The sequence below is a fragment of the Mobula birostris genome, chromosome 2 (genome assembly GCF_030028105.1).
Source record: "Mobula birostris isolate sMobBir1 chromosome 2, sMobBir1.hap1, whole genome shotgun sequence".
Classification (NCBI taxonomy): domain Eukaryota; kingdom Metazoa; phylum Chordata; class Chondrichthyes; order Myliobatiformes; family Myliobatidae; genus Mobula; species Mobula birostris.
Window position 1 is genome coordinate 207,556,879 of NC_092371.1, and position 14,784 is coordinate 207,571,662.

The following is a 14,784-nucleotide window of genomic DNA, read 5'->3' on the forward strand; positions in this document are numbered from 1 at the left end:
TAGGAATATGGATTGTGCTCATGTGGTAACAGGGAGCCACCAACAAAGCCTAGATAAACAGACATGAAATACAGCAGTGATGACACCCAAGTTTTGGGAACTTGTGTTATAGTGTACACCCATTGCTGTAATAGAAAACTGGATTCCTTTTAAAATGTGGATATATTTTATTCTGCACTCAGTACCTACTCTGTTACTTAAGTATTTTTAGAGCTTTCTGTTATCAAAATGTAGTTTTACTAGTAATCCTGTCAACTGAGAATATACAGGAAAAACCGTACCAAACTCATGTTCAGGCAGATCAGTTTTGACTGTTCTCCTGCTGCACACCAGTTTTTAATAAATTTTAATAAATTGTCTGTTATTTTCAACACCAACTCCGTGCACCCTTTTAGTTTGCTCCTACAGTGCTGATATGGGTTATCTTGACCAGGGTAGTTGAGTTGATATGAGGACAAAATGCCATTAGGATGGAAATGGAAAAATACTTGATCTGATAAAATTGCTCTGATATCACTTTCTCCATTTTCTCCCATTTCTCACTTGATTTATTGACTTAGTTTGTAAATGGGCAATTATCAGGGTCGGAAGAAGCAGTATAAAATGATTGCTACCACATTATGAACCATTCATTCCCTACGGCTCAGAGGAGAAAAAGACAAAAGTAAGGAATATGTGCACCTTTTTATTACAATTCAGGCTCTAAACTAGTTAAAACGGAAATTTTTATTTCTTGCAGTCAGTTATTTGTCTTCACAAAAGTTATGTTGTTTGATCGTATCCTGCTTGGTAGTCAGTAACCTTCTGGGGACTGTGTCGTAGTGGTGACGTTGGGCCAATACCACCAAAGAGCATCCCCTTATCCAATTCTGGACAATGCAGATATCTGCAAGAAATAAACGAGTTAAGGAAGCAGCGTTTCAAGTCAAAGCATTTTCTCTAATATTGCTGAAAGTTGAATAGAGCTTGTGTATCTCGTGTTTCCTTGTTTAATAAGTGTTCTGCTTTCCTTTGAACATTTTTAAACATTAAACAGCACAATTGTTTTTCAGAAAATACACTAGTTAGCAAAGTTCATCATGCAGTGCGACAACTAATACTTGGCCTAACCTGGACCATGCTTGTTTTTCAGGATTTCAGGTGGACTATGCAGGGGTGCAGCAGGCAGATGATGCCAGGTAAGGGAGGACAGCAAGCGTGGAGTTAGAAGACTCTGGCTGGGGAATGATAGATTGAGGTAGAGGATTAAGATTAACAGATGGAACTAGGTGGGAGGAGTAAAGTATGAAGATGGGGACACTGCTGGAGGGAGATGAGCAAGAACACGAAGAGCTATTAATGCTGGATTCAGATAAGGAGATGTGAATGGGAGGCAATGAGAGGTGAATGATAGTTGGAACCAATATAGGGTGGGGGCAGAGAACCTGTGTGTGAAGTGGCTGGATGGAGCCATAAGGGGGAAAGGGACAATAATGGAGGGGAGACTGGAATTGGAAGAGAGATAAAAATGGGATCACCAGAAGATCAGAAGGAAGGGGGAGGAACGAGGGGAAAAGAGAGAAGTGCGGTAGGTGGGAGTTGACTTCGAATAATAAAGCTCAATAATTGTGGCACTGCAGATGCTGGAATTAGTAGTAACAAGATGAACTCAGCAGGTCAGGAAGGGTTCATGGAGGGAAATAGACAGCCAATGATTCGGGTCATGATATAAACTCCTCGGGCTGTTATTAACTTTTGCAGTAAATTTGCAATGTTCATTGGAAAGTTAGAAACTGCGTTCTGCCAACTAGTCAAGTAGTCCCCCACGCTAATTATCATCATCTGAGTGAGTCAGATGGGTGTTTTCCTTCATCAACTTGAATTCTGACATGTTTATTCACCTCTTCTGGGAGATTACATGGTTTTCAGGTGCACTGACAGTGTTTTGGGTGGGATATGCTGAGATTGTTATAATTATTGTAATTATCTGAGGTGTTCTTGCTGAAACAATCACTGTCCACTGTCACCTGGACATTGTGCTTCCTTAGCTTGAGGATATGGTGATTGTATCTGATACCTAAACAATTGCTGTTCTTAAAAATAAGTTAGTCCATCTCATTTCTATGTTAAGGGTACCTGCTGGATATTAAAACGAAGCTTATTACTCTGATCCTTGACATTGCACATTTAGACGGAGACATAACATAAAGATTTTTACTCATGTATATGAAGGATGTAAGTAATAAAGTCAATTCAATTCAACTCAATACTAGCAATGCTACTCACGGGGGTTTGTTCATGGCAACACGTGTATCTCCTCTAGGAGAGATGCACACAGCAGCTTCCAAATTATCTTTGCAGAGACTTTCTAAGCACGCCCGTGGCCACGAAATGTAGTTAGGAGAAGGGCAATCATCTTTGTCTTGTTGGCTGTTTGAAGATTGTTCACAATAAGAGTTAGTTCTTTTTTTCCCAATGCCTGTTTATTATCTTCACTTTTCTCTTGATATCTCAATGGACATAACTTTATTTCCGTAAATCAGTTTCATTTAATTCACTGGGTCATTATTGTACAGCTCAACATCTTAGCCTTATTGCATGTATAAAAGAAATTATTTTTACTGGAACAAAATAGCAAAATTAACATCCTTTGAATCTGTAAGAGATAAGCTTATTGGGGAAAGATGTTGGATGGCTTTTCTGTCCACTTAACTCTATTCCACTAGCCAATATTTCAGTTGCAAGACTCTTTGATAAAGGATCTGAAATATTAACTCTGTATTTCTTTCCAAAGTTGCGACCTGACATGCTGACTTCAAGCATTTGCAAATCCTTGAGTATTTTCATACTCTATTCCACTAGATGGCATTGGTGAATCAGTTTATCCTTTGTAACAAAAATCTGCCAAGTTTACCAAACAGATTTTAACATATTGCATAATATAAAAGTTTTTAACCTGCAAACCAAGATTAATAACCTGTAAATCTGTGCTCATGCACATCTCTAATCTTCTTCGCTTGATGCTAGACTGAATCTCAGGAAACACAGTGCCTCTCAACCTATGGAAGCCTCTTCCACATTGTAATTCCCTTAAATCCAGTTTTTGGACAGATTTTGTGTTTTCTCTGTGGTTTCAAACATAGTTGAATTGAAGCTAGAGTTTAGCATCTTGAAGTGTTAATTTTGGGAGATGAATACAAATTTTATTGACAAAAATTAAGTATCACTTGAGTTCCCCTGCCATTTCATGTAATTGGTACAAGTCAACAGTGTGATGTCAAATTGATTAAGACAATGATGCTTTATTTTTAACTTGTATGGAACAGCTTCAAGATAGAGGTGGGAAGTAAGGAACATAAACAGAAAATGTTTTGGAATGCAATGCAATGGGCAGATTTTAATGTCTGCTGATATCACAGTTAATTGATTCTGTAAGTGTCTAGCTATGTCCTTACATAAATTAACAGGCCATTAATGTGTCAATTGTTATAAACACACTGTGGTAAACCATATATATTTTGTAACTGGGTTAACTGTCTGGACACGCCCCTCTGCTGGCTGCCCCTGTGGCTCCTCCCACAGAGCCCTGAATAAAGGTGTTTTGCCTTGCCCCTCCCCGTTCAGTCCGGGGGCAGACACTGACCATGGAAGTCGTATTTTACTGCGAATAAAATTGAAGCACCTTCAATAATTCCAAAAGCCTTTCAGTATTTACCCTACTTCAGTCTTTTGGACTGAAGTCAAGTCAAGTTTATTGTCATTTCACTATATACATGTATATAACATATATAACCAAATAAGGTATGTGGAAACAAGGCAGCATTTCTCCGAACCAGAGTGTAGAGTAGTATACATAGCACACATTACACACGATAATTTATGAATAAAATCTATAGATGAATCACACAAAAATAACAAACTAAAGTGCATTAATATTAAATATGAATACAAAACAAGTTAACCAGTAACACTTCGAAAACGATGTGGTGAGGAGCTCAGAAGCCTAATGGCCTGGGGAAGAAACTTATCAAATACCTTATCGAATATATAAACTATTTTCTCAAGCATTAATAAAAGTACTTGGAAAACAAACTGAATCTTCCACAGATCATCTAAAAATCAAAGCAGAGTATTATGTAAAAGTAATTGTTTCACCTTCTCTTCTATCCACTTCTGCAGGTGGAATTTCCGCTGTATTGAGACATGCAGATAAAAACAATCTAAAATAATATTTATAGAAGCACATACACACCAATTTCTAATTTTTTTGATCCAGTTCCAGTGTACATTTCATTCCATTAAAAAAGGCTCCACTCTCAGGCTAAAAAGAAGCACTGTGTGTTTATTATTCATATCTGCCTACTTCTTTGAATGTTAAATGGCATCTGTAAAAGTTGCCCAGCAAATCTGGGAAAAGCCTCCAGAACTGCATGTTGCTATTGACTAATGTAAATAAATGATGGTTAATTTGGAACTGTGTTGTACGCAGGCACCATCTTTGAACCTTTGAACTTCAATGATCATTTTTAAAGAACTACTGTATATTCACACTTCCATCAAGCCTTGAATATTTTCATTTTTAAATTATTGAGATGTTAAAGACACGAGTGAAAATATAACCACAAAATGATACTTTATGTGTAACCTTCAATTAGTCTCCCTGGAAATTTCACCCATACACAGGAAGGAACAATTATAGAAACAGCACGTAGAAAAGTCTGCTTTAATAAATGAGAATGGGCATACAATTCATTCTCTTGCCCATGCTGCTCCACATTTTAAGCTAAATCCCAGAAGTGTTTGTAGCTGTCATTTTGCTTACAACCACCGGACTCTGTCTTTGCATGTCACAAGCTATTCCCATTACAGGTCAGAATTTAAGCTGCTTTTTGAGATTATCTTCAGCCATAGAAAATTCTTTGTGCTGCAAAATATAGAACAGTTGGCCTGTAAGCGATGAGTCACCAAGGAATGGAGGAAATAGGAAAATAATAAAAGGATAAAATTAACTAAGCCTGAGAATCAACCAGGCTTGGCGCTCTCTCACTGTTTCTGATTCACGTCCTTTTTTCGCTGTCTCCTTGATTTTGAGCAAACCCTCTCCACACAAAATGGATTTTCTATTAACTATCCTGGGATTGGGCAGAGGCTCCGTGTTCATTAACCTAGCGATATTCATTAGGGCAGCATCAATGTTCCTGAAGCTTCCAGTTGGACTGTACATCACATCAGCACTGCCTCATAATATTGAAAGTACATAATGCACATTCTGGACAGGTTTGCCCTATGTCATAGGCCCAAATTTCATATCACAATTGTGTTAACTAAATAGTAAATGCAACTATAAATTGCTTCTAATTTTTGAAAGAAAATATCTTATTTGCTGATGCTCCTTCATCTAGTTTGTGTATGAATAGGTTCACAAAGTATTAGGTTTTCTATGCATCCCACTTTGGCATTTTTTGGAGGTCCATCTTTCTGCAATATTTCTGCTCAGACAAGGGAGAAGCTCCACAATCCTACCACAGAAAAGTAACTCTGTTCCTAAAGTTTTCCAACTTTAGTATTCTGCTGGTCTTGCTTGTTGCTTTCTTCTCTCAAGCTCTGCTTTAAGGTTTTGTTCTCTGTCATTTTACTCCCTATCGCAACATTATCCAAACAAATAAATGCCGCAGAATTTAAAGCTCAAAGTTTCAAATGCACCTGGTGTGATATTACATATTGTGTACTTATCATTATAATTGCTTAGTGTATGCAGTGCTCAGCTGGTGGACATTTGACCTCTTGAACTTACTACTGTGGTTTAAAACTAAGAAAACAATTGGAATTATCCCAGTCCATCTGGACTGATCCGAGGCATTTTGAAGCATTTTTTGTGGTGATTTTTGTCAGAGCCCACTGACAACCTATTTATTTATGTTCAATAATATTGTCGTTCTTCTCAACCAGTAGCAGTTCAAATGAGCTTAGTTAACTGTGGGAGCAACCGTAGACATCCTTGCTCATCCGGTCCTCACTGGAAGTGTTTTTAAGTATGTTTATGTTAAGGATCGAACTTTCAAGTGATAGGTATTGCACATGTTGCTGAAGGATCCTCACCACTACCGTTTATATGTCTTGCTTAAAAGGGATAAGGTTAAGTATGGAGAACACATTTTTAGGGGTTGCCAGGGTCTCGGCTCAGTATCCTTGAGATGCATGATGTTGGTAACTTGATTTTGACTTGGATTCATTGTGTACTCATTAAAAGATGTATGAAGTCTAATTTCCAGCTAATTCTATTAGACATCAGAATTTGCCTTCCATCTACTGTAAAAAAAAAACAATTATTTAACTGATGTTATGACGCACTGCAAGCTTGGCTTCTCCACACTGTTAACAAGTGGAGTTGTCAGCCTTGGCTGGATTTATACAAAGACTCCAACTCTTACAGCATTTTCCCGGTATTTGTTGCCCAACCATCCATTCTCATAACAGCTGGAAAGATGACCAGACTCTTCAATACTCCAGGAGATATTCCCATCGCCAGAAATTTTTTTTGTAATTCATAATTTCCTTTCAATGCACTTATGTTTTTTTTTATCCTGGGGTACTCCCTGCAGAATCCTCGGATTAATCTACAAATCTTAGAGATGCCATAACAATCCAGGAGGATTGGCAACCTTTTAGACTTTGGTCATCAATGGGAAGCTAGAAACTTTCCAGTTTGAAGACAAATGTTCAAATAACATGTAACTCCAAGGAACTAAACATCCTCATAAACATAAGCCAATAATAAGAGGCATGTTTTAAATCACAGTGTATTTTACTTGGCAGTAAACATAAAGTAACAATTAAATTATTGTCTCAGCTGCTTTGGCATACTTCCTGAGAGGTGACACATATTGATAGTAAGAGAAAAATGCATCTGGTGAAACATCACTTTCCGTTAAACATAAATGTTAATTGACCATTAGAGAACTCAAGCTTTAGGATAAAATTAACTCTTTTTTTCTTACTAACGAGAAGATAAATGGTTACAACTTTCAACCATATTGGATGCCAAAGCAGCAGTTGAAGATTTATCTTCAGTTCAGTGATTTGGCAGGTATTAAATAAAGCACAGAGCAACTTAAGTATAGTCATTTACAAAATTACTTCTGCTTAACAATCATATAGTCACTTAAAATTAGACCTCTTTAAAATGAAATTAGGACTTGGATAAAAATTAAAACCATATAGATTAAAAACTAGAAAAAATAAATTGAATTTCAAAAGTCAATCATTCCTCAGATCTGTAAATATTATCTGCCCTGAAAGTCCTCTTTTTCTCCCAGATCTCTGAAGCTTGGTTTTATTACAGATTTCTGGTGTGTTGTGTGGAGTAAGCTACCTGCAGAAATGCATAAAAATAAAGGCAAGTTATGCATGTTAAAGCACTTTATTAAATAGTGTATAATAAAAAATCATTGCAGATCCTGGAAATCTGAAATAAAAATGAAATACTAGAACTGCTCAGGAGACACAAATGGGGAAAGAAGCAGGATTAGATCAATAATTTCTCAGTACCAGAGTGGAAAATAAGCATGTTTTAAGTTAAAAGGGAGTGCAAGGAGAAGCAAACCAAGGTATTGGTATTGCTTTGTTATTCTCACATGTGCTAAGACATAGTGAAAAGGTTGTCTTGCATATTGTTCATACAGATCAAATTATTACACAGTACATTGAGGTAGAACAAAGGAAAACAATAACAAAGTATAAAAGCTGCAGAGAAAGTGCAGTGTAGCTAAACAATAAAGTACAAGGTCATAACAAGGTAGATTGTCAGCAGGTTAAAGTGATCAAGAAATATTACTGGTGCTTTCTAAAGAAGGTAGTGAAAGCTGCTCTGGCTGGAGGAGTGTATGTACAAGATAAAGAATGATGATAAGAGAGAGAAGACAAACCAACACTGGAAATGAGATGTAAACCCTTATTTTATTTCTTCATGGGATTTGGGTATTGCTGGTATTTATTGGAAAATCCTTTGAAAACTAGTGATGAGCCATCACTTTAAGAGGTTGCAGCCTTTTTGGTGAAAATACTGACAGTGAAAACCTTTGGCAAACACCTGCAGTGCACCTTATAAAGCATAGACACAGCTGCTGTGTTGTGCAGTGGTGGGAGAGAGTATTCAAGATATTTGATTGCCAAGCAAGGAGGCTACTATATACAGAGTGGTGCTGAATTCATATACAGCGGATTCCGGTTAATTGGTCCATCAGTTAATCAGGGCAGATGCTTATTTGGGTCAATGCTTAAAGAACAAAAACTAATTGAGAAAAAAACAAGTATTCCCTTCATTTATTTGGAGCACTATGCCACTTAATTCAGACAGGCTGCTGCCAAACAGTTTCTAACTAGCATCAGGTGCATGAAGTTCTGTGGCCATTACATGCTACATTGTGTTTAGAGCAAACAGTTTGCAAGTAGTATCAGTTACATGTGTTTGTGTTCAAAACCATTGAATTTTGTCACTGACAGTTGTTGAGAAATAAGCAAGACAACTTAGAATTATTTTGCTCACTGCAGTTTCAAGCATTCAGAAATGCCAGAGACGGCCAGAAGTGAAAATGAAACAATTTCACGACTTCAAGTTAGGAACTGCGAAGAATTTGAAGACATCACCAATCATCTTGAATGTTACAATGAAAATGGAGATATATAGGATGTAATCATTGAAAGCATTGAATGAAGACAGTCATTTAAAAGCACCCATTTTGTTCATTGACAGTCAATCAAAAGTACACAGCAGCATGTTGGTTGTCTGTCGCATCTAATGATGATAGGAAATGTGCGGGAGAGTTTTAAAGTGGAAAAGCCATCACACTGGGGCAGTTCCACCCTCTCAACCTCAGAAGTCCAGGTCCAGTGGTACAAATGGTCATCACAAACTGGGGTCTTCCTTGGTTGCCGTGGATAACCTCTATACCTTGTCCTGTCCTTTGCTCTCTATGGAGCACTGCAGAACCACCTTGTTGCCGAATGCATCTCACGGATGAACTAATCCACCCAGTCCGCCGGAACTGACTTCACATGCTAGGACAGGTATGTCCTTATTTTACTAGGGTATGAGGCCTGCCAGCTACCCTTCCCTGGTTTAGACTGCCTGTCAAAGCAGCAAACAGGGGTACAGCCGCTATCACATGCAAACAGCTACTTGGAGCCACAGGTGAGAACTGAGTGTCAGGTGGGGACCAAAGGTGAGCGAGCTGCCCCAGAACAGACAACACGAGCCCCTTCACCAGAGAAGCAACCCCTCCCTGGACACCCCATACACGAGAGCATACATCCATCAATGACTAGGAACTGCAGAGTTTTTATAGTACTGTAGTAGCAATGACATGTTCTCACTTGTTCTGTACTTCATTTAAATAGATAATTTGTTACTCAGTTAAAGGGTATTTTGACTTTTTTTATACCTTCTTTAACTATTTCCATAAAACCAGCTAATTGGAGCAGCCACGTAATTGGGCCAAAATGTACCGCTAGATTTGTCCGAATTAACGAAAATCCAGTGTTTTATGGAACTGCACTCATCTCCTTAGGCAAATGCAGAATTTTAACTGCTGATGTAGTATAAAGCTTTGGGGGCAAAAAGTAACTCGGGTTGCTGAGTATCTAATTTTCCTTGTAAAGGTTGTATTTATGTGGCCGGTACAATGGTTAATTCAAGATACTGATGTGACTGCAGCAATGTTGAATAGCCAAGGAAAACTGACCAAACTGGAGATAGACATTATCTCTCAACTGTACAGCACAAATGTTACTTGAGACTATTAGCTCAAGCATAAAATGGAACTAGATCTTGCACTACCATAAGACATAGGAATAGAATTAGTCTATTCAGCCCATCGAATCTGTCTGTCATTCCATCATAGCTGATTTATTATCCCTCTCAACCCCATTCTCCTGCCCTATTCCCGTAACCTTTGACACCTTTAATAATCAAGAAACTATCAACTTCTGCTTTAAGTATAGCCAATGACTTGGCCTCCAAAGCTGTCGGTGGCAAAGATTTCCATAGATTTACCACACTCGAGCTAAACATTCCTCCTCATCTCTCTTCTAAAGTGACATCCTTCTACTCTGAGGTTATGCCCTCTGGTCTTAAACACCTCCACAAAGGAAACATTTTCTCCACCTCCACTCTATCTAGACCTTCCAATATGTGATAGGTTTCAACGAGATCCCTCCACATTTTTCTAAACACCAGTGAGCATAGGCCCAGAGCTGCCAAATACTCCTGATACGTTAAACCTTTCATTCCCAGGATCATTCTCGTGAACTGCTTCTGGACACTCTCCAAAGCCAGCACTTTTTTTCCCAGATAAGGTGCCCAAAACTGCTCACAATACTCCAAGAGCAGTCTGAAAAATGCCTCATAAACCCTCAGCATAACATCCTCTTCCCACCATCACCTGTAAAACTGCTATTCGATGGAAATAAGGCAAATAAGTGAGGTCATGGAACCTATACAGATTGAAGAGGAGAAGGTACTTGCTATCTTGAGGCAAATTAGAGTAGATAAATCCCCAGAACCTGACAGGGTACTCCCTCAGACCTTGAAGGAGACTAGTGATGAAATTGCAGGGGCCCTGGCAGATGTATTTGAAATGTCAGTATCTACGGGTGAGGTGTCGAAGGATTGGGGGATAGCTCGTTGTTCTGTTGTTTAAAAAAGGCTCTAAAAGTAAGCCGGGAAATTATAGGCCAGTAAATTTGATGTCGGTAGTAGGTAAATTATTGGAAGGAGTACTAAGAAATAGGATCTACAAGTATTTGGACAGACAGGGACTTATTAGGAAGAGTCAACATGGCTTTGTGCGTGGTAGGTCATGTTTAACCAATCTATTAGAGTTTATTGAGGAGGTTACCAGGAAATTGGATGAAGGGAAGGCAGTGGATGTTGTCTACATGGACTTCAGTAAGGCCTTTGACAAGGTCCCGAATGAGAGGTTAGTTGGGAAGATTCAGTTGCTAGGTACACATGGAGAGGTAGTAAATTAGATTAGATATTGGCTCAATGGAAGAAGCCAGAGAGTGGTAGTGGAGGATTGCTTCTCTGAGTGGAGGCCTGTAACTAGTGGTGTGCCACAGGTATCAGTGCTGGGTCCATTGTTATTTGTCATCTATATCAATAATCTGGATGATAATGTGGTAAATTGGATCAGCAAATTTGTTGATAATAAAAAGATTGGAGGTGTAGTGGACAATAAGGAAGGTTTTCAAAGCTTGCAGAGGGATTTGGACCTGCTGGTAAAATGAGCTGAAAAATGGCAGATGGAGTTTAATGCAGACAAGTGTGAGGTATTGCACTTTGGGAGGACAAACCAAGGTAGAACATACAGGGTAAATGGTAAGGCACTGAGGAGTGCAGTAGAACAGAGGGATCTGGGAATACAGATACAAAATTCCCTAAAAGTGGTGTCACAGGTAGATAGGGTCGTAAAGAGAGCTTTTGGTACATTGGCCTTTATAAACCAAAGTATTGAGTATAAGAGTTGGAGTGTTATGGTGAGGTTGTATAAGGCATTGGTGAGGCTGAATTTGGAGTATTGTGTGCAGTTTTGGTCACCAAATTACAGGAAGGATATAAATAAGGTTGAAAGAGTGCAGAGAAGGTTTACAAGGATGTTGCCGGGACTTGAGAAACTCAGTTACAGAGAAAGGTTGAATAGGTTAGGACTTTATTCCCTGGAGCGTAGAGAAATGAAGGGAGATTTGATAGAGGTATGTAAAATTATGATAGGTATAGATAGAGTGAATGCAAGCAGGCTTTTTCCACTGAGGCAAAGGGAGAAAAAAAACAGAGGACATGGGTTAAAGGTGAAGGGGGAAAAGTTTAAGGGGAACATTAGGGGGGGACTTTTTCACACAGAAAGTGGTGGTAGTGTGGAATGAGCTGCCAGATGAAGGGGTAAATGCGGGATCACTTTTAACATTTAAGAAAAACTTGGACAGGTACATGGATGAGGGGTGTATGGAGGGATATTGTCCAGGTGCAGGTCAGTGAGACTAGGCAGAAAAATGGTTTGGCACAGCCAAGGAGGGCCAAAAGGCCTGTTCTGTGCTGTAATGTTCTATGGTTTTATGGTTCCATTCCCTTGTCTCAGTGCCTTTGTTTCTGCCGCATCTGTTGCTAGGATGAGGCTTTCTTGTCCAGCACCTCAGAGATTTCCTCCTTCTTCTATGAATGAGGTTTCACTTCCTCCACCATTGAAGCTGGTCTCACCCACATCTCCTCCATTTCCTGGACTTCCATGCTCACCCCATCTTCCCACTGCCTTAACACGGATACAGTTCCATTTGTCCTCATGTACCACCCCATGAACTCTGCATCAGACATGTCATTCTCCCCAACTTCCACCATCTTCAACAGGACCCTATCACAAACAGATATTTACCTCCTCCTCCCCCCCCCACCACCACCACTCTCCGCCTTCCACAGGGATCAATCCCTCCGTGATTCCCTTTTCCATTTGTCTCTCCCCCGTATCCTGGCACTTATCCCTGCAAGCAGAAGTGCAATAACTGCTCATTCATCTCCTCTCTCACTGCCAGTCAGGGTCCCGAAAGGTCCTTCCAGCTGAGGTAACACTTCACCTACGAATCTGTTGGGATTGTCTACTGTATCCAATACACCTGATATGGACTCCCCCACATTGGTGAGATCCGACATAGAAAGGGGAACTGCTTTGTTGAGTCTCCCATTCTTCCATCTGCAGAAAGCCAGATTTCCCAATGGCCAGCCATTTTAATTCAAACCCTTATTCCCATTCCAACATGTCAGAACATTCTCTCCTCTTCTGTTATGATGAGGCCACTCTCAGGTTGTAGAAACAACATCTCATATTCTATCTAGGTAGCACCTGCAGAATCTCATGTGTTTTGAATTACATCCTTGCTTTTATATTATAGTCCTCTTGAAATGAATGCTAACATTGCATTTGCCTTCCTTACCACAGATTCAACCTGCAAGTTAATATTTAGCAAATCCAGCATGAGCACTCCCAAGTCATTTTGCACCTGATTTACAAATTTACTCCCCATTTAGAAAGTACTCAATGCCTTTATTCCTTCTACCAAAGTGCATGACCATCCATTTCCCTACACTATATTCCATATGCCACTACTTTGTCCATTCTCCAAATCTGTCTAAATCCTTCTGCAGCCTCCCTTCTTCCTCAACATATTGTCCACACGCTTGGCCAAATAATAATCAATTCAGCTCAACCAAATCATTGTCATATTATTTGAATAGGAACAGTCCCAACACTGATCCCTGCAGAACACCATTAGTCATGAACCAATCAGAAAAGGACCTCTTTATTCCCACTCTTTGCCTCCTGTCAAGTCAACAAGATGAGTTGTTTTATTTTCTGAGGAGTTGAAATTATACTGAATTATACTGAATTTCAACACTGCCAATTAGATGTTTCCTATATAATGTATTTTTTAGGAAATATATGGGCATATTTTTCTAGTTTTTAAAACAATTCAAGCACTTACATATAAAAAAAATTAAATGTTATAACCGTTTTTAGAATGCATTTGATCAAGTACAGTTTGCCTATTTTAAAGCTGATTAATAGCAAAAAGTTCTGGCATGTAGATGAAAATGACGTGTTTTCTTTAAAAATAGCATGGAAGTTACAAACTGCTTTAGCTCAATTAACAGCATTTGTTGGAGTTCAGTAATCTGTTTGAACCTTGGTCTTTACAGTGTATGAAAGAAAATTGCTTCTTGTCATGTAAAGTCAGCTGATAATGTCAAGCAATGTGTTTAAATGACAACAATTGCCTACATACAGGTAGATAACAAGCATATAATGCAACGTAGTTTAAAAAGCAAGATGTTAGAACAGAGGAATGAATGGAGGTGAGAGAATGTTGATCATTTGGTAAAAGGTGCCAGTCATTTAAATGGTTATTAACAAAATGTCAATTTGCTAAAACTGTTTAATATCCAAATACTGATGAAAACCAAGCTCATGGCAAATGCCAATGGTGCCATCACAAAAGACATCTCGGTCCATGATCAGAAACTGAGACAGTGCAGCAGTTCAAATACCTGGGGGCAATTATCAGTGATGAAGGATCAAGACCAGAAGTTCTGGCAAGAACCACACAGGCAATGACTGCACTATCCAAACTCAAGACAATATGGAGGGACAGCAACATCACCATGAGGTACAAGATCAGACTCCTGCGTGCATTGGTATTTTCCATCTTCCTGTACGCATGTGAGACATGGACCCTCACAGCAGAGCTACAGAGGAAGATACAGGCATTGGAAATAAGATGCTATCGCAACATCTTGGACATCTCATACTTGGACCACATCACAAACCAGCAAGTCCGCAAGACCATCCAGCACCACATTGGTCCCCATGAAGACCTTCTCACAACGGTGAAGAAAAGAAGGCTGAGATGGTACGGCCATGTAACAAGATCCAGTGGCCTTGCAAAGACCGTTCTACAAGGAACTGTGGAGGGGAAAAGAAGGAGAGGTAGACAGAGGAAAAGATGGATAGACAACATTAAAAAATGGACAGGGAAAACATTTGCGGTGACCCAGGCTCTGGCACACAACCGCGACAGATGGAACAGACTAGTGCAAAGCTTGTCATGACGGCGCCCTGACGACTCCACCAGGAGTTAAGGGCGAAAGGAAGGAAGGAAGGACTGGTGTGTACACCAGGTCTACAGGATTAAGACACATCATCCAATCTCACGTGTTCTCACAAGCATCAGCTCATGCTAAGCCAACCTGAAATGTTCCCT

General features: G+C 39.3%; 1 protein-coding gene across 1 annotated transcript in view; it reads right to left on the bottom strand.

The window, feature by feature from the left end:
* Positions 1 to 708: 708 nt before the first annotated feature.
* The window catches only part of cimip2c (ciliary microtubule inner protein 2C), a 31,993-nt gene continuing 17,917 nt past the window's right edge, over positions 709 to 14,784 (bottom strand). Inside the window, exons 4-5 of the mRNA XM_072278832.1 lie at positions 2,266 to 2,409; positions 709 to 886 (exon numbers count right to left, since the gene is read on the bottom strand). Of these exons, the coding sequence (XP_072134933.1) occupies positions 763 to 886; positions 2,266 to 2,409 (268 nt within the window). The 3' untranslated portion in view covers positions 709 to 762. The remainder of the gene's footprint in view (positions 887 to 2,265; positions 2,410 to 14,784) is intronic.